This window comes from Canis lupus, chromosome 22 (assembly GCF_003254725.2).
Source record: "Canis lupus dingo isolate Sandy chromosome 22, ASM325472v2, whole genome shotgun sequence".
In the NCBI taxonomy this organism is placed as follows: domain Eukaryota; kingdom Metazoa; phylum Chordata; class Mammalia; order Carnivora; family Canidae; genus Canis; species Canis lupus.
The window spans coordinates 46,650,161-46,671,479 of NC_064264.1; the positions used below are offsets into that span (position 1 = coordinate 46,650,161).

At 38.6% G+C, this 21,319-nt stretch overlaps 1 protein-coding gene across 3 annotated transcripts in view; it reads right to left on the reverse strand.

The window, feature by feature from the left end:
• The window catches only part of UGGT2 (UDP-glucose glycoprotein glucosyltransferase 2), a 184,115-nt gene that overhangs the window by 91,439 nt on the left and 71,357 nt on the right, over window positions 1-21,319 (reverse strand). For all 3 annotated transcript variants that reach the window (XM_049099391.1, XM_025441332.3, XM_049099392.1), the window contains 5 exons: window positions 19,961-20,052; window positions 15,522-15,672; window positions 3,225-3,344; window positions 1,874-1,959; window positions 1,185-1,320 (listed from right to left, as the gene is read on the reverse strand). In XM_049099391.1, coding sequence (XP_048955348.1) covers window positions 1,185-1,320; window positions 1,874-1,959; window positions 3,225-3,344; window positions 15,522-15,672; window positions 19,961-20,052 — 585 coding nt within the window. The remainder of the gene's footprint in view (window positions 1-1,184; window positions 1,321-1,873; window positions 1,960-3,224; window positions 3,345-15,521; window positions 15,673-19,960; window positions 20,053-21,319) is intronic.

Consider the following 21,319-nt stretch of genomic DNA (forward strand, 5'->3'; position numbering starts at 1 on the left):
TTATGCTGAGCATCACAGAAGGTAATTCAAAAGGGTCAGTGATTGAGAAGCATGGCATCACATACAAATTTATGTCTGATAGAAGATACTTACAGAATAGAGTCAATGGAGCAAATTAAGATAATTTAGGTAAAGAGAATTTCAAAAGTTCAAGTTTCTCAGTTTTGAATATCATACCGATCTTTTCACAATAAGCAGGCCAGACTTCAAAAAGCTACATCAGTTTGAATAAGTCCCTTAAAACTCTTACACCAATAAGTTAATAAAAGTAAGACTGACACACAAGATTGACACATAATCTACAGCACTGTTTTATGGAACAAAGTGTATCCCCACATCACTGAAGTGCAGGTAGTTTCTGTGCCCCCCGAACAGTAAGTTTGTGAGGTATTCCATGGTGTTCCCAGGAGCTACTGAAGCAGGGCAGGGAGTTTACAGGGCTTTGGTAATTTCATATTTTCACTTTGAAGAACCACCTGCCTTGTTGTAATAGTGAATGAACACTAAAGACCAATGAATTTTAAAACGAACAAAAGCTAGTTTCTAAACTATAGTCTGACTTTCTTAAGTATTGTTAAATACAGTTCTTTAATACACTTGCTTCCACAATGGGCCGTAACAGTTTCAAAACCTCAATTATGAAATAAGCTTCCCATATCTTACTGTTCTTTAATCAAGTTCTTACCAATTACTTTTTTTTATACAATCTCTTTGTCAAACTCAGTACCTATCCTGCTATTTCCACCTCCATTTGCTGTCATGAAGTGATCTCCTTCTCTTCTGAAATTCTTTAGGAAGGGTCTACATACTTAGTCATTTAGAATATTTAAGTTTGCAGTAATCTTCTTTATTCATGGTTTTTTTTTTCCCAAGACCTAGTTCAGGAATTCTTCCCTAACCATTTTCTATGAGTATGTTTTCCTCTAAACTTTATATATACAATTTAAATTCCATTAGCAGCTGGAGAAGCTCAAGTAAATTCTCCTATTTTGGCAGTCTCAGTTGCCTAATTTATAAAGTGGGGACATTATGTACCTCAGTTGGGAGTTGGAAGAATTAAATTTATCTATATTAATTCCCATTATCATTTTTAATAAACTTTGAAAGATAAATGAGAATAATTACAGTAATAATGCAGAAAAACCCAGTATATAGTCTAAAGAAATTATACCTAGTACACTCACTTGTACTATGGAAATAAATGCCTGTGATACATCATGTTCTTCTGCAATATAGTTGAAAGCTCGCCAAAGAGCAACGCCAACGTCATCTGTTCCATCAATTTCATCATCTGTGCTAACAATGAACACAAAACCAATTCTGGGAAAAGAAGGTGAATAAGGAACGTTAAAACTACCCCTTAAATCACAACCAATCATCATTTTTCAACATTACTAGACTATAACATGTAGATGGAAGAATGTGTTAATAGAGGGGATAGGGGAGTAATATATTTGAAAAGGTTTGATTTGTAATGTCTATTCAACAACATTTGCCTAACTAATGGATTCCTCTAAACTGTCAAACTCTGGTGGTGAAATTATCTAATGACCATGTTTTTCCAGAAAAATAAAGGGGAAGTGTACTCTTAACACAACCTGAGGGAAATGGATTCATCTTTAGACACCCAAAGTGATCAGATCATTCTCTCAGGAAAGTAACAGTTGGTAAATGAGATTACTAAGCAGCTTTGATTAATAGAGTCTATCATAAAGGTAATGACACCTCACAGCACAGCTGTGTTGTGATAGGCATTAAAGATGACCACTGCTTTGAATCCCACATCAACACTCTGTGTAATACTCTGTAGTACAACATGAACATTACTGGATTTCCTTCAGTTGACCATTTAATGTTATAAATTGACAATTACCTAAGAGGAATTTTATGATAATAGAAAAGTTCAGCAAGTTTTATAAAATCCAAGGCATATTCTTGAGCAGGATCAATAAACAGAACCTAAAAGAAAGTAGATAGTTTATAAATCACTATTGTGTTTTAACACTTTGGAATTTTCATGAAATTCAAGTTTCTATTTTCTGTCACTAAAAGTATGAAACCAAAAAATCTTTTTTTTTTAAAAGAAATTTCTAGGGATGCCTGGGTGGCTCAGAGGTTGAGCATCTGCTTTTGGCTCACGGCATGATCCCAGAGTCCTGGGATTGAGTCCCAGGCTCAACATCAGGCTCCCTGCAAGAAGCCTGCTTCTCTCTCTGCCTGTGTCTCTGCCTCTGTTTCTCTTATGAATAAATAAAATCTTTAAAACATAATAAAAGAAATTCCTAACAATTCTAAAGAATTTTATATAAGAAGGAATTTCACAGGTAATGAAGGATTTCTAAAAGGTGCACATCTGTTAAATACATGGAATTTAATATCAGATCACTCATCCTCTTTTTGAAGCACAGCACAAAGTAATTTTTAAAAATAGTTTTATTAAAAGATTTTATTTATTCATGAGAGATACAGAGAGAGAGGCAGAGACACAGGCAGAGGGAGAAGCAGGCTTCATGCAGGGAGCCCGATGTGGGACTCTGGGACTCGATCCCAGGACGCTGGGATCATGCCCTGAGCCAAAAGCAGACACTCAACCACTGAGCCACCCAGGCATCCCAAGTAAATTTTTTTAAATAACAAATGAAATACCTTATTCTAAATGTGCACTGGATTTTCCATAACTTTTTTTTTAAAAGAAGATAGTAATTGATTTTTGAAAAAAATTGCATTAATGTAACTGCTTGTTCTACATTGCTGTAGGAAATAACATATTCGCTTTCTTTGTGGAAAACAACAACAAAAAAGCCCTAGCTAAGCGTTTTCTGCACATTTCATAGTTGTGTAAGGTTATTCAATACTGTAACAGTGACCTCATATGCATAGATGATAAAATATTTCTAGATTTTTCTCTGAAATGTACTAAGCTTTAATCTTTAATTAGTTCTTTATAATATAGAAGGGAAAAAGTTCAAATTCCTTTCAGAAAATGTAAAATAACTCATTAATTTTGCATCGGAAGTAGGAAAGCACATGTAAATAAGAAGAGGCAGATTATGTATGGCATTGCTGGCTTTGGATGCCTTAGCAGCCACGCCACCCCAAGCTTGTTATATCAGGCAAGTATTTCCCTCCTTATTACAGATGCCTATTCACGCAGAACAGGGTTATCCAAAAAGAATGCTGATACCTTTTTAAAAGATGTCTACAAAATATCATATAAAACTCACCAAATTATGAAAATTACGCCTTATGGAAGGTATAGTTCCAGGGAATACTGGCTTGAGAAGCTCCTGGCAACTTGCAGGCCATGTAACATACAAATCATCATTTTCTAGGTCATTGATCCACTAGAAAAGAATCCAGAAATCTATGAAAGCTATATCAAGATAACACTTAAATCATTTAAACCATTTTAATTTAAATCAGTTTTCACTTTATCAAAGTAAAAATACACAGAAAGTTCTAGATTTCTGATTAAATACAAGAAGCCAGTTGGGTTTTCTTTAAATTAAGGAATACAATGTGCAACAATTTTACATCTCAATGGTCTTTTATTTTTTTATATGTTTTTTTATTGGAGTTCAATTTGCCAACATATAGGGCTTATCCTGTCAAGCTCCCTCAGTGCCCGTCACCCAGTCACCCCCAACCCCCCACCCACCTCCCTTTCCACCACCCCTTGTTGGTTTCCCAGAGTTAGGAGTCTCTACATGTTCTGTCACCCTCACTGAGATTTCCCACTCATTTTCTCTCCTTTCCCCTTTATTCCCTTTCACTATTTTTTTTGTATTCCCCAAATGAATAAGACCATAGAATGTTCGTCCTTCTCCGATTGACTTACTTCACTCAGCATAATACCCTCCAGTTCTATCCACCTCGAAGCAAACGGTGGGTATTTGTAGTTTCTAATAGCTGAGTAATACTCCATTGTATACATAGACACATCTTCTTTATCCATTCATCTGTCGTTGGACACAGAGGCTCCTTCCACAGTTTGGCTATTGTGGACATTGCTGCTAGAAACATTGGGGTGCAGGTGTTCTGGCGTCTCACTGCATCTGTATCTTTGGGGTAAATCCCCAGCAGTGCAATTGCTGGGTCATAGTGCAGTTCTATTTTTAACTCTTTGAGGAACCTCCACACAGTTTTCCAGAGTAGCTGCACCAGTCCACATTTCCATCAACAGTGCAAGAAGGTTCCCCTTTCTCCACATCCTCTCCAACATTTGTTGTTTCTCGTCTTGTTAATTTTCACCATTCTCACTGGTGTGAGGTGGTATCACATTGTGGTTTTGATTGGTATTTCCCTGATGGCAAGTGATGCAGAGCATTTTCTCATGTGCTTGTTGGCCATGTATAGGTCTTCCTCTGTGAAATTTCTGTTCATGTCTTTTGCCCATTTCATGATGGATTATTTCTTGGGTATTGAGTTTAATAAGTTCTTTATAGATATTAGATACTAGCCCTTTATCTGATATGTCATTTGCAAATATCTTCTCCCATTCTGTAGGTTGTCTTTTAGTTTTGTTGACTGTTTCTTTTGCTGTGCAGAAGCTTTTTATCTTGATGAAGTCCCAATAGTTCATTTTTGTTTTGGTTTCCCTTGCCTTCATGTATGTATCTTGCAAGAAGTTGCTGTGGCCAAGTTCAAGAAGGGTGTTGCCTGTGTTCTCCTCTAGGATTTTGATTGATTCTTGTCTCACATTTACATCTGTCATCCATTTTGAGTTTATCTTTGTGTATGGTGTAAGAGAATGGTCTAGTTTCATTCTTCTGCAGGTGGCTGTCCAATTTTGCCAGTACCATTTATTGAGGAGACTGTCCTTTTCCCAGTGGATAGTCTTTCCTACTTTGTTGAATATTAGTAGACCATAGAGTTGAGGGCCCATTTCTGGATTCTCTATTCTGTTCCATTGATCTGTGTCTGTTTCTGTGCCCGTACCACACTGTCTTGATCACAGCTTTGTAGTACAACCTGAAATTGGCATTGTGATGCCCCCGGCTGTAGTTTTTTTTTTTTTTTTTTTCAATACTCCCCTGGCTATTCAGGGTCTTTTCCACACAAATCTTAAGATGATTTGCTCCAACTCTCTGAAGAGAGTCCATGGTATTTTGATAGGGATTGCATTAAATGTGTAAATTGCCCTGGGTAGCATTGACATTTTCACAATATTAATTCTTCCAATCCATGAGGAGCATGGAATATTTTCCCATCTCTTTGTGTCTTCCTCAATTTCTTTCAGAAGTGTTCTGTAGTATTTAGGGTATAGATCCTTTACTTCTTTGGTTAGGTCTTTTAGATTAAGCCTCCAATGGTCTTTTAGATTAAGCCTCCTCCACCCCCAAAACAACTGACTTCTAATTCGTTTATTTTTCATATTAAAAAATACAGTTGTAGGGGCGCTTGGGTGGCTCAGTCGGTTGGGCATCTGCCTTCAGCTCGGGTCATGATCCCAGGTCCTGGGATGGAGCCCTGCATCAGGCTCCCTGCTCAGCAGGGAGTTTGCTTCTCCCTCTTCCTCTGTCTGCCACTCTCCCCTGCTTGTGCTCTCTTTCTACCCCCCCTCTAATAAATAAATAAATAAAATCTTTAAAATTTTTTTAAAAGAACACAAAAATAAAATTGTATCTAAATTACTCTCCATAAACCACTTGACAGAAATTAAGTGTTTATCTCAATCATCAGCAGTATAGGAGGCAGGCATGTCCTCTACCTCCCTTCTCAAATTTTAACACTTAGACATAAGAAAAATAAAACATGAGGGCAGCCTGGGTGGCTCAGCAGTTTAGTGCCTGCCTTCGGCCCAGGGAGGGATTCTGGGGACCCGGGATCGAGTCCCACATCGGGCTCCCTGCATGGAGCCTGTTTCTCCCTCTGCCTGTGTCTCTGACTCTCTCTCTTTGTCTCTCAAGAATAAATAAATAAAAAAGAAAAAGAAAACATGATGTCTAATTCTAATCAAGAGTAACAATTTATACTAGATGAAGCCACCTGCCTGAAACAAGACTAAGGGCTGGGGAAGACATAGAAACCACTGTTTAGATGCATGGAGGTAGGATCAAACAATTATTGAGAGTAGAGGAGTTACAATCCTTGAAGGCAGGAGGCACAGCAAACAAGCTCCACAGTCACCTCAATTCCATCCCTATGGGCATTTTTCCAAATTGCAGCCTAGAAGAACTAATTCAAACAGAAAATGATGGTCATATTGGGCTGGAAAGACAGAAGTCAAAATTGGGGTTGCCTATACAGTAGGGATTTGGTGGGGGAATTCCAGGAGAAGAGAAAAGTGCAAGGAAGAAACCAAACAACCTGTGTCCCTATACAAATTCTTCTCATTTGCTGACTATGAACCTGCACATACACATGGCAGCCCTCCCTCGCCCCCACCACCATTGCCAAAAAAAAAAAAAAAAAAAGGAGAAGGAAGAAGGAAGAAGGAAGAAGGAAGAAGAAGAAGAAGAAGCAGGGAAAACCGACACTGGGACTTTGAAGCTGCAGCCACACATAGTAATAAGGACACGGAAGTTGAGGTCCAAAGTATTAAGACTTTGGTAAACACTGCACTTTCAGAAACCAAAAGGGCTAGCCCCGAGGAGACACAAAGTAGAAGAGCTCCCACAAAGCCTAAAAATGTGCCTCAACAGAGCCAGGTGAGATCTGGCACTCAGACTGCTGGAGCAAACCTGACATGCGTTTGCTTCTGTAACTTAACACTGGCAATTTTGGGCTCCTACCAGAAACTGCCATGCCAAAAAAAAGGACCAAATATTAAAATGCAAGAGGAAAACCAGACAATGCAGAGAGACTTAGGCAAGAACTTTAAAATAATTACGATTAACATATATATATTATTTAAAAAATAGATGGAAAGATAGAAAATGTTAAGAGAACTAAAATCCATTACAAAAAGACCCAAAGGGATACTCTAGATTTTAAAACTGTAATTAAGAACTGTGAGAACTTCCTAGGAAGATTTAACTACAGACTGGACACGGAGGAAGACAGTAATAAGTCAGTTGAATGACAGATCAATAGAATGTATATTAACTAAAGTGCACAGAGAACAAAAATAATGCAAAATCAAAACAAATGCTGAAACAGATGTATGACATAGGTTAAGCAGTCTAGCATGTGCCGCTCAAAGTCCCAGAGAAGAGGGAGGAGGAGACCAGAGGCATCAAGGAAACCAGGCAGCTTCTGCAGTGTTCCAGACACGAGGTTTGAGAGTGTTTAACCAAGTTAAAAAAAAAAAAAAAAACCCAAGTCAGAGGCAGTACTTTCAGAGAAAAGACTGAATAAAGTAAATAAATGAAAAGATATAAATAAAAAGTCTTAATAAATAAAAAGACACACACAAAGGGGACAGGTAAGAGCAGGAAATCTAGGATAACCCACGGCTTTCAGAAAGGAAGAATGTACCCACACCCAGACAGTAACTGTAAGAGAAGCCAGCTGTGCAGGGGAGAGGCCAGGCAGGTAGAAAGGGAGCTGGCTCAGTCTGGGATACACTGATCAAGTGCATAAAGACAAGTGGGCAGGGTCAGCTGCAACAATTTCTATTTTGTGGTTCACAAGTATGATGGTGATCTGGGATTAGTTTCTCTTCACTATAATCTGTCCTGGTACTACTGAGGGAGATAGGAGGGAGAACTTTGGTCTCCCTGGAAAAGTAGGTAGTCATGTACCTCATTTGTGTTTTGGAGGTTAATTCTTGCCAAGTGTGAAAGTAATGGGAACAGTTCTAGAGATCTGGTGATGTGCTAGGAAGCTCCTGTAAACTGGAATTGCTATAGACTTGACAGCAGTGTCTAGATCAGTTCACTGTTCTACAGGAAAGCAAGGCCAGCAGAAGGAAAGGCACCAAAGCAGAGGATGTGAATATCTGGTCCTCTTGGTGGTCAGTCAGTACTGGTTTTAAGTGAGGAATTGGCCTATGCTTTATGTATCTGTCCCACTTAATTGGATTAATGACTAGAGGTAGAGCCACTTTTAATAGGAATCAAAATATCTGGAGGTGACTACCGAAAATGCAGATTCCTTGGTGTACCTTTAAACCTACTAAAGCAAGAATCTCAGAACAGCACCTAGGAATCACCACTTAGAACACATGCCCTTGATGATTCTTATCACAAATACTAAAGGTCGAACACTACTACAGCAATGGCCTAACTCATAGCATGGGTGTCAGGTAAGCTAATCTAGGCAATACCCTGATCCATTCTGGAGAACTGCTAAGACAACAGAAATAGCTTTGCGTTCAAGGCCCAGAGCCTGACCTACTCATTTTTCACTCTCAAGTAAGTTTACAGAAGCAGCACCAGTAACTGTAAGAGTGGCCTCAGAAGGCTGCGTGCAGAACCAGTGCTGATACTCCAGTGATCCACTCCCAGTATTCTGTCGGCCATAACTCTGGCCTTTGTATCTACTAGGCTACCAAGATACTGAATAAAAGATACTGTCATTAATAGATGAGAACTTATAAGACAATCTCATCAATGTCCAAGGAGCTACACAGGTCAGCACATGGACACAAAACATGTCATGGTGTTACAGGATGACTTACGGAGAGAAGCGAAAAACTTAAAAGACTTGTTAATTTACATCTTTTCGGTTTTCTGTAGGGAGTGACATCAGCTAAAATGGTGGAGTAAGGAATTCCAAAACTCCACCCTTACATAAAAGCTGTAAGAAGCTAGAAAATTGAGGGAACTCAACATTTTAAGAACTATGAAAACTAACCCAAAACTTGCAGCAACCTTAACAACATTTATTCAAGAAGAATGACTGATTCTCAGTAAGAACAGTGAGCTATGTGGTGTGAAACTTATCCTAGTCCCATCTCGTGCTCCCAAGCTGTTCAGTCGCCTTGAAAATGACAGCCTGAATTCTAGTACCAATACCAGAGGAAGCAGAATGGATCTTATTCTGAAAGAGTTTTAGTTTTTGTTTGAACTGTCTGGTGACTCCCTAGAAAACCCACTGAAAAGACTTGTCTTTATCCCGCTGAGCTCCTAACAGTGTTTGAGCTTCTACCCCATTTTAGTCACTCCTGCCTGCGGCAACAGAAAACAGGATGAAAGCACAGCAACCAAAATCTGGTGAGGAAAGGGCAATGAGACATTTTGGGAAATAGGGTTTTGAGAAGTTCTAACACATCCTTGGGATTCTAAAAGGCCATACACATGCCCAGGGAAGACTGAGAACCCCCAAGTTTTCTCCTCTGGTTGACCTTGAAGCTTGGTGTAAACAAGAAGTGAAGGCTGAGGTGGCTACATGCTGCCTGGCTGAGGGTCTGACACAGGCTGCTCCCCCTCCATCTGCCACACACACAGAGCCCCTAGGAAGACTGGGAGGCTTTGGGGGTCCAGGCATTTAAGTAAATCTGTCCCATACTGAGAACATGACTAGACAAATGTGACAGACTTCTGTGGCCACACAGGAGAAAGCTTACAAAATTAGCTCAGAGAAGTCATTAAACAAATAACAAAACAACAGCAAACAGCAACAAACCCAAGGAAGGGGAGACTCTGACATCCAGAAGTGACATATTGTAATATTCAAAATGCCCAGGGTTCAACAAAAAGTTACGTGGCACTAAAAAATCCTAAAATAAATTTAATACAATTCTTTTTTCAACAGCATCAGGGAGGATAAAATACTTAGCAATAAGTTTAACAAGTCTGAGACTTGTACACTAAGAGCTACAAAAGTTAGATCATTGAAAGAAAATAAAGAAGATCTGAATAAATGGAACGACATCCCCTATTCATGGTTCAGAAGACTTAATATATTAAAGTAGCAATATTCCTCAAATTACCTATAGATTCAATGAAATTTCAATAGAAATTCCAACTATCTTTTTTCCAGAAATGGACAAACTGATGCTGTAACTTATAATGAAAGGCAAGGGTCCTAGGATTGCCAAGATAATCTTGAAAAAGAACAAAGTTGGAGAATTCCTAATTCCCAATTTCAAAACTTCCTACAAAGCTACAGTAATCAAACAGTGTGGTGTTTGCATAAGGGGAAGATATAGAGCAGTGGAAGTGAACTACGAGTTTGGGATAAACCCATGTGTCTGTGGTGTGTGGATTTATAGCATCATTATGGGGCTTGGACGGGACACTGATGTTATCTAATGTGGTACCCACTGTCAGGAGAAAGTTACATCCTTAAGTTGGGTAAAGAATTCATTTCCTCTGCCTGTGTGGATTGGTGTGTTTTTGAGAGAATGAAATGGCTAGGGGGACTTGGGAACTTTAAAGAAAAGGAAATTAAAGACAAAGATCATAAGCACTTCAGGAATATGGACAGCATGGACATCACAGGACAGAAAACAGGAAGCTGTGGCTCGGGCAGGGCTAGTTTAGGTGGAATATGACCAAGGCCCCCTCCATTGGAGGTGGTCTGGCACAGTGCACTGGAAAGGAATTACAATCCAAAGGAGCCAAACATACCATTATACGGTTGTTTTTAATGACTTTAGTGAAATATTAGTGAAACCCGAGGTACCGTGGCAAGGCTAGAAAGTGGAAACTATATAAAATTTAAATTGTGTCTCCTGATGTCTGGGACAGAGAAACTTAGAATGGTTAACCAAGGACGGAAAATACCCAATGACTGTCTTGAGTTTTTACTCAACTTTTAAGCAAGCAACTTTTAAGAAATAAACTGCCAAGGTTTGTTTTTGGGAAGAGTATAAATACAGAGGTCAGAAGTAATGTAACTCAGTGACTGAGCTTTCTCTGTAAAGACAAAAAGTGGAGAGACAGATCCAGCAGAAGAAAACTAATTAAAATAAAAGCAAAGTATTGCTTTCATTCATGAAGAACTGTTTTGACATTAAGATGTCCAACAGAGGGATCCCTGGGTGGCGCAGCGGTTTTGCGCCTGCCTTTGGCCCAGGGCGCGATCCTGGAGACCCGGGATCGAATCCCACATCGGGCTCCCGGTGCATGGAGCCTGCTTCTCCCTCTGCCTGTGTCTCTGCCTCTGTCTCTCTCTCTGTAACTATCATAAATAAATAAAAATTAAAAAAAAAAAAAAGATGTCCAACAGATTTTCTGAGCGCTTCCCATGTGATAGGACCTGATGGATGTTGGTGATATTTACAATTTTTTTTCTTTTTTTTTACGGAACACAAAAGTGATTTTTTTATTAGGAAAAAAATGCCCTATTTTAACACAAGTTCACTGTTTATGAGAACACATACTAAAAGAACAGTAACAAACTGGTCTTAGGAAGAAACAGTAAGATGACAGAAAACTTGATATACTACATCTTCAAGGTGCCTGCAAGCAGGCCCACTGGAAATAAACACACAACTCCCATCACCCACAAATCTGCACAGGTTCCATCGGCAAACATTTAGAAAACACACTGGAAGATACGGATGAACTCAACCCCATATGTACATTCACATGTGTATATGTGTGCATGATTTTCCTTCATTTTACTCTCAGCTCAAAGAAATTCTTGATCTAAAATTATTTCATGCCTAGCTTTTAACAAAGTCCTGGTTTTTGTGGAGCTTATGTTCCACTGGAATAATATTATACATAAACAAATAAATGCATATATTGGGTGGTAGCAAATGCAATGAAGAAAAAAAATCAAGCTTAAATGTGAATTAATTTTGCTGCTCTAACAGACCAAAGTGAAAAGAGTTCTCAGAACTCAGGGCTCTGCATTTTGTGCAGGTAATTTTTTTATTTAAGGAGGCTCCACACTCAGCATGGAGCCCAATGCAGGGCTTGAACTCATAACTGTGAGATCAAGATGTGAGCTGAGATCAAGAGTTAGATTCTCAACGGCCTGGGCCATCCAAGTGCCCTGTGCCAGTTGATTTTTTTAAAGGAATCTAGAGAATAAAGTGTCACAAATCATTATCTACCGAAAGCAGGCACTTTCCAAGTGGAAAAGTAAAAGCATTTAACTGAAACACAAAACTTCCCTTAAGAGTATACACACAACATGGATGAACCATGACACAGTATGCCTAATGAAACACACCAGGCAGACATGGACAAATATAATACATAATTCCACTTTGATGAAGCACTTAGAAAAGGTAAATTCATGGGGATAGAAAGGAGAACTGAGGTTACCAGGGAGTTTGAAGGGAAGGAAGTGGGGAGTTGCTGCTTAAAGGGTAGTTTCTGTTTGGAATGATGAAAAGGTTCTGGAAAAATGGATCATGGTGAGGACTGTACAACGCTGTGGGTGTACTTCATGCCACCAAATTACATACTTCAAAAGATTAAAAGAGCGTATCTTATGTTATATAGATTTCACCTCACTAAAAAATTACTTTCCGACGCTCAGCGAGAAAGGAAGAGAACACCTCCTAAGGCGTCCAAGTGAATCAGAGCCATCACAGCAGAGCAGTGGGGAGATGCACTTGGGTGAGGGCCACTGGGACAGCAGCACAGCTGCTCCTCCCCAGTGGTGACTGGCCTTGCAGCCAACCTGGGGGAGCAGCATATTATTTTATGAATGGAGCTGGCAAGCTTCCTTATAGATCTATTTCAGAGTAGTCTTGAAAATTACTTCTCTTTTTTTTTCTTTTTTTTTTTTTTAACTTTTTTGCTCCCAGTGTTCTACAAATGCTTAAAAGCATAAATGGTTAAATCTATAAGTCACAAAGTAGTAAAATTACTAACATGGTTGCTCCTTTTTCCTGATGAAACATATTTAGAGAAGGTATTTGTTAACTGAGCTTAAAGATATCCAAGTGAAAGTAAAATCGAGTCAATGAGAGAATATGGTCTAAAGAGCAGGAAGACACGGTAACGATAAACATTCATAACAAGACAGAGTGCCCTAGAAAATACAAATGGTAATTAAGAACTTATGTAACTCTTCCTGAGTTTAAGGTCTTTGATGTCTCAGGGAACATATAGCACTTCTTTGGTAGTGCTCTCTTTCCATGATTCTTGGATGGTGGACCAACTTTGTAAGTGGGAAGGTTGTCTGGATAGGACAAAAGTAACTGTAATAACTGAACATTTCCAAGAGAATCCCTTAAATTCTTACATGAGACAATTCGCAAGATGGTCAGAGAAGTTTTTCTTCCCATTAATTTTTTTTTCCTGATCATGTAAGTCATACATACCCATTGCTAAAAATTTGGAATTTACAGAAAAGCATGAAAGAAAAAAACCCGGCAACGTATTAAACCACATCACCCAGTAATAACAACATTCTGATTTATTTCCTTCTGATCCTGTCCCTCTTTTCACATGATAGTATCATGTAAGTCTGTATTTCTTACTTTAACATGGGAGCACAATCATTGTTCCCAGTTGTTGAAATAGGTTTATAAACATAATTTTGACGTCTGAAATATACTTGAGCAGATGGATATACAATTTACAACATTTCTTTGTTATATACTTAACTCATTTCTATTTTGTTTAAAAAATATGCAATGATGATCATATCTTTGGGAATACTTTTCTCCACTTCCTACTGTTTCTTTACAGTAATTTCCAGTGAAATTACTTAGATCAAAATCTATAAACACTGTAAGGAAGCCACAGCCATGGCTGCTTCAAAGTCTTTGCCGATTAATACTCTTTCCAGGAGTCCTTATATCCTTTTATATTTCCTCAGTTAAATTGCAGCTTTTAGTTTTAGTAATTAGGGTTATTATATAGTAAAGATATTATTAAGGTATTTGAATTTTTGTTATTATGAATAAATCACTGTCTTTCAGATGCTTTTTAGAAATAAAGCTTTTGATCTGATTACTGTCACCTCAAACTAATTTTACTAAGGTCTTATTTATTATAATGGCTGTTTTGGAAGAGTTTTAGTTATATAATCTGCCACATATTTTTATTTTCTCATTTTAATAGCTATACTTTTTTACACTAATGTTAAATCACAATGGTGATATGGAGATATTTATAGTCATTATGTTGTAATTTGTTCACAGAGTTTCATTGTTAAAAATTATGTCTTATGTTGGTTTGAGATATTCTTTGAACTTGTTTGTTCAAAGAATATTTATGTTTTTTGAGTACCTACTAAAACCAGGGACATAATGGTGGGAAAAAAAATGCATAAAATTCCTACTTTCAAGAAGTATACATAGTCCTGTAAGAAATAAAGACAAAAGAATCACGGGACAAAATTATAAAATTATAAAAATCAACTGTGCAAAGTATATGGAAGTACTGGTAGTTCTGTAAAATAATAAATATGTATGCATACATACACACAGGTGTGGGGCAGGGAGAGAAAGGGTTAACTCAGCAGGCCAGGTTGCTCAGACCTCATATATTCCCTAGAAGGGCCTATTTCTGTGTTCTCTAGGTTGGCTTCTTCTTTTTTTTTTTTTTCCTAGGTTGGCTTCTGAGAACTGAGCTCTTAAAATGTTCTGACAGAGTTTCTCCCATGTTGAGGCGCCTTGTTGCACTCTGGGGCAGTTTGTACAGAGTTTACGTAAACAGCAGGACTTATGATGAACAGGGGCTTTTTCTCTGAGGTTCTGGAGCTTCAGTGATGAAGAGGAGTCACATAGGCCTCATATCCCCATACGACAGACCCCTTTACAAACTCTGAACTCCCCGCTCAAGCTAGCATTACTCAGATTATCACACGTGAAGTCAAGCATGTCCTATACAACTCCACGAGGAGGAGCTTCGTGGAAGCTCCTGCTTGGTGTCCTCTAGACTTCACCTCATGCTGTTTCTCCCTCTGCTGATACATCTTGTATTCTGCTGCTCTAACAGACTGTGATCATGAGTGGAGCAACCTCTAGGCCCTGTTACGCCTTTGAGCATATCATTGAGCCTGAGGGTCATCCTGGGGCTCTCAATACAATGCGTGTATGAAAACATCCTCCACTGTGGCTAATTGAGGACAGCTTCTCTTCAGCTGTTTGGAGCTGAAGCCTGAAGAAAGACAATCAGATGAATGGATAGAGAGGAAGAATGGTTTCCCCAGCACGAGAGAAGGGAAAGTAGTGAGAGGAACATTGCACAGTCTGAGAAATGAAAGGAGGGAGAAGGTTCCCGACAGCCTTCCAGGCCACACTGGGGACAGGACAGATCCACGGATCCGTGCTGCGAGCAAGGGTGACATGATCAGACTCCCGATTTCTGCAGGTGTAGCACAGACCAGATGCATGGGGGCTTCCGGAAACTGGCCAGGGAAGGTTATCATGATAGTAGGTATTAGATAGTATTCTTACATTCCTCAGATTTTTAATTACTTGATGTTTCGTTGTTGTTGCTCATGGGGTTACTCTGTTGTTCGTGTTTGTTTTTTTTAAAGCTGGAAAGGATCCCTAAGGAGTGAGTTCTTGTGAGGAAATTCAGAACAGGAAGAAGGGGTGAGAAGATACTAGAATGAGAGAGGAGTGAGTCCGTATTTTCACTTTTTTTCTCACTGAGTTCTCCTGCAATCTCTACGAAATTGTTTAAATTTATTTGAAAGCCTGTCAATATTTGGTTTTATGTTAAGTCTTAAATCTACTAAAGGTTTCAAAAACAAGGAATCACATGAGAACTTACCATTATAGAAGAATGCCTAATATCTAATGCGTAGGTATAGTCCAAAACAAGTGAGTTTAATTTTAAAAATTTGTTCATATCTTCTTTGTTGATCCCAAGACTATGGAGCCCATTCATCATTTTTCCTTCTAGCTTCAGCAGATCCAAAAGACTTTTGAAGAGAAGAAAAAAGTTTTAGTTTGATTTGCCAAAAAATAACCTTTAAAGTTTATAGCCCTATTAAAGGATTTGAAACAAATTCTGCTGGTATTTTTATTAATAGCTGGAAAAAATATTATTAAATTCATTAACAAACAAGACAAGGAGTTCAACTAGGGTAAACTCATGCTCACTTTTTTTGTGTATAGTGACAAAATCTCACTATTTAAAAGGTTAGGCAACAAGGTATACTTACTACATTCTTTAGAAAAGAAGTGAAGATATGCTCACCTCTGAAAAAGCCAAAAATGAAGGGAAAAATATACTAGCTCACTATTTTGGTAAATCTACTATTAAAACAAGATAAGATCAAATAGGACCTAAAATATAAAAATTTTGCAGAGAAAAAGCCCCATTAAAGCATGAAAGTTCACAACTGTTTAGAATACTTATTAAAATTACTAATCATATATATAATCCTTTGAGAGCTCTTAAACATCATAGAAAATATTACTGCTAAAAATACCAACATCCATAAAGAAGCCTACTAGCAAAAAGTTTGGACAGTTTGATTCTTTAGACTCCTACTGACGAAGCTAACACTTGTGTGTGTGCCAGGTAAGTGCCATGTCCTTTCCACACACAGCACCTCTCACAACCACCTCTATTTGTAAGATAAGAATTTTGGATTGCATTGCCAATGTTCCCCTCATTTTTAAAATTTTACAATGCTTACTGATCAGACACTTTTTTTGGGGGGGGCAACAGAACTTTAACATTCCCCATAGGTTTTTTTAATCTACCATCTTTGTAATCTCAATCTAGTTTCTAGGAAAAACATCAGTCGAAAGACCAGATCGAGTTACATGGTACACTGGAAAGAGCACAAGATTTTGAATCCTGCTACTATTTGCCAGCTGTGTCCCTATCTTTGTGTGACATTTGAGTCTTCATTTCCCCATCTAAAAAAGAGAATGATGGCAGTCCCTCTATAAGGCATTAAGGTTAAATTAACCTACTACTGGGCACACAGTTGCCCTCAATAAGTATTAGTTTCTTCCTTGCTCTTTTCAAATCTTGAATTCTGGCTACCAATTAAAGAAAAATGGTTCTTTAAATATCCTGGGTCTATTTATCAGGAAAATTTCTATCTTTGCATTTTGAAATAATTAATTTCTCATGCTTCTCTTTGAAATGGTTATTATCTGAGAGCCTTTCACTGGCTTCCCTGGCCTTTCAAACCAAAGGTGAAAATCTGAAACCTAGTTGCACAATCCGAGCCTTGCCCTCCTGTGTAACCGCAGCTTCTTCCAGCTCCTCCTCACTCCACAGCCTGGACACAGGAGTGGATTGTCATTTTTTCAAATGTGCCACTGCTTGCAGAACTCCCATTCCCCACTTTGCCTGATTTGTCCTTTAAGTGTTAGCTTAAATTATCACTTCCTTGAAAAAATCTGACATTTCTACTGTCCCCATGTTCCATCAAGAACTAGTTTAAATCTCTGGAGTTATAAACTCCCAGAGCACTGCACTTTATCTTTTATAAAAGATATCTTTTTATTGCACTATCATTATATTTACTATCGGTTATCCCACCAAATCACTTATCTCTGTCTTCTCTGCCACTACACCCCCAATATCTACCAGTTCCTATAGCATAGTAGGCACTCAGATATTCACTGAATTGAATATTCATATTGATGTTATAATACTGAATTTTAATGTTATATGCATTACAAATACATATTTATCAAGAGCCCAAGGGGCTCCTGGGTGGCTCAGTCAGTTAAGCATTGGCTTGGGTCATGATCCCAGGGTCCTGGGATAGAAGCCCATGTAGGGCTCCCTGCTCAGTGAGTATGCTTCTCCCTCTGCCCCTCCCCCTGCTCATGCTTGTGTGTGCTCTCTGAAATAAATAAAATCTTAAAAAAGAAAAAAAGAGCCCCAAAGGACTCTGGGCTAGATAACTTCATTAAGATAAAGGAAAACCATACAAATAGGGTTATCAAGACACCTCTGTTACATCTTTCTTTCTGGTAGGTATATCGTGGGGACACTGCTCAAGCTTGACTACCAAAATGATTAATATCCACTTAGTACCAGTTTGTCTGCTCAAATCTGCAGCTGAGATGATTGCTTTGAGAAAAAGATGTGTCAGTGGTTCCAAGGTACTACATTTGATCTTAGCCAAAAGGCTGAGAAGTGATCAGTGGTTCCAAAGTAGAGCTAGAGATGTGAGGCACCATTTACAGACCTCCGCAAATTTACTCAGCTCTTCTGCCTTCCTTCCTAGTCACTGCCAGAGCCTCCTGCTGACAACCTCCCGGGGGATGAGAGCTAGGCTTGGGCAAGGCCCTAACTCCAGTGCTAGCTGGCTGGACTCATGAAGGCTCTGGTTTCTCCCACTACTTCCAGGGTCCGAAGGTTAAGGACGTGCATCAGTCCTCTAAAACCAAAATGCAATGAGAGACAGGTGATAGGAAAAAAGCATAAGGTAATTCCCCACTCCTAAATAGGCAGCTCTGCACTACTACTCACACAAGACCTCTCCCTGGATCCAGTTCCTGAATCATTTTCTTCCAGGTTCCACACTGATTTTATTTGACATGCTCTGATTTGTTTGTGCTAAAAATGTCCAGAGATATAAACAACCTCAAGTATTTTCTTGTCCTCTTTAAAGGGACTTAGAGGAGCTACAGCTCATGATCACATGGGCAAGGAATAAAATGTGTCACAACTTGTGCAGATCACTATGGACCAGCTGGAGGAGCCACGGGGGTTTTATTTCCTGAATAACCTGCAGCCCTTCTAAATGGGCGAAGTGTCCCTGCTGTGAAAACTTTCCCCGAAATCTACCCAACCCTCACTCCCTCTCTTAAACCTGTTTTCACTAATCCTGCGCACAGAATTTCTGTCCTGCTGAAGCTTACAGGCCAGCAGCTAACAACCACTCCACTGCTGTCTATTGTATTTACCTTCTATAAAATGAAAGCTATCATTTTCCCTAAGGATCCAATTAAATAAAGAGAAAAGTCTCATTTGGGCTACTGTATTTCCCAGGCTTTCCTACATTGTCCTACTTGTCCCAAATTGATAATAAGATGAAATAAACATTTAATCAATTGAAGTTTGATGAACGTAGACAATTGAATTAAAACTGAATATCTGAACTAAAGAATTATATTCACTAAATTTATCTTATAAATACTAATTTTTAGAGTAGTTTTATGCTTCCAATTTTTCTTTTTTTTTTTTTTATGATAGGCACGCAGTGAGAGAGAGAGGCAGAGACACAGGCAGAGGGAGAAGCAGGCTCCATGCACCGGGAGCCCGATGTGGGATTCGATCCCGGGTCTCCAGGATTGCGCCCTGGGCCAAAGGCAGGCGCCAAACCGCTGCGCCACCCAGGGATCCCTATGCTTCTCTTTAAAAGTAAAATAAATTCAGTTTGATTTTTCTTCTGTTTGGCCCATGACTAATTTGTGGATAAATGCTGATGAACAAATATATGACTTTCTAATTTTGTCCTAGAGTAGTTTTTTAAGAGAATGAATGAATGAATGAATTTATTTATTTATTTATTTATTCATGAGACAGAACACAGGAGTGGAGGGGTGAGGGGGATAGGGAGAGAGAGGCAGAAGCAGGCTCCACACCAAGCAGGGAGCCCGAGGCAACTGGATCCCAGGACCCTGAGAGCATCACATGAGCTAAAGGTAGACACTAAACTGACTGAAACACCCACCCGAAAATGCTCTAGAGCATTTTTGAAGAATTTTTTTGACCTACAAAAATAGATATACCCTGAATTCTACAATTTCAAATTTCCTTTCTGATTTAAAGATTTAAATTTATTTATTTAAATTATTTATTTAAATTAAATTTAAAGATTTAAACACAGATTTAAACTCTTTCTGGTAATTCTACTCTTCTGGGGAAATGTCTCACGTTCCTTTCAGGTCCTTTCTAGAGGGTGGAGTCCCTGGCTTCTCAGCCCAGTCCCATGGAGCTTCCCTGCTAAACAACAGACCTATTAAGGAAAGACAGTTTCTAATAATGCAACAAGTACAGGTGTTTAAGGTTTAGAAACTTTAGTTTTCACATCAACAAATGTCACCAAGGTCTCTCCCAGTTCTGTATTCTAAGACACTTGAGAGTATTCTAGCAAAATGATAATAGAACTGTTTTGCACAAAAGCATGTATTTGCTTTAAAGTTATTATTTGCATTTTGGCAAATACTAAATTCAGGACAGTATTTGCCTTTATATAAATCAGTTTGTATTAGTAATTTAATACTTACCTAAAAGGATCATAAGCACTCATATCAATACGAAGTCCATTTATGAACAGACAGGCATCACCTGGCTGAATTTCAAATCTATCATGAAGACCCTTGAAATAGAGCAGGGTAATAATTAACCAAATCATATAACAACAGTGATCTATGACAGAAGTCAGCAAACTTTCTGTAGAGTCATATAGTAAATAATTTAGGCTTTGCGGGTCACATCATCTCTATTGCAACTACTCAACTCTATATTCTTGTGGCGTGAAAGCAGCCAGACAACATATGAACAAATAGGCATGACTATGTTCCAAAAAAACTTTCATTTCTAGGGCAGCCCCGGTGGCTCAGCGGTTTAGTGCCACCTGCAGCCCAGGGCGTGATCCTGGAGACCCTGGATGGAGTCCCATGTCAGGCTCTCTGCATGGTGCCTGCTTCTCCCTCTGCCTGTGTCTCTGCCTCTCTATCTCTCTGTGTCTCTATGAATAAATAAAAATAAACAAATAGACAAATAAACAAATAAATAAATAAAATAAAAACCTTTCATTTCTAAAAAACAGGTAGCAGGCCAGATTTGGCCTGTATGTGGGTAGTAGCCTGCCCACCCCTAAGCTAAGTGATAGAAATCTCATGATAGGTTAGAGATAAAAATACCTGGATATTTTGGTTCTGCAATATATATTACAGTTCTAATTCTATAACAATTATTTACCTCATACATTGTGTCTGTAGGTGCACACACACTTAGAATTTGATAGTTGCCACACTCTTATTCTTTAATATCTCAAGACTCAAAACTTTGGTGTATTTGTAAATATCTGTTGAAGATCACTCTAAATTTATAAAGGCTTCCATTAAAGCAGTGTTTCAGTGTTTACCGTTTTTTCATTTGGTAAATATTCCCTGAACACCTGCTGTGAGCTAGAAATCACTCCAGGCACTAGAGCAATAACGAAAGTAAAGAATAGAATGTTCTTGCCAGTACAGCATAGTTATCAAGATAGTGGTGAAAGGGGTCAAATTAATTAATTAATTAATTAATTAATTAATTTTTAAAGATTTTATTTATTCATGAGACATACACAGAAAGAGAGGCAGAGACATAGGCAGGCAGAGAAGCAGGCTCCATGTAAGGAGCCTGATGTGGGACTCGATCCATAGACTCCAGGATCACGCTCTGGGCCAAGGGCAGGCACTCAACCACTGAGCCACCCAGGCATCCCCAAATTAATTTTAAATCTTAATCTTGCTATTTAGACGTGGTAAGAGCTGAACAAAGTTACTTTTTGCTTCAGTAGGTCTCCATTTCCTCATCTGGAAAATGGAGTACTTACTTCCATCTCACAGGTGATAAAGTATAAATGTGACATATAT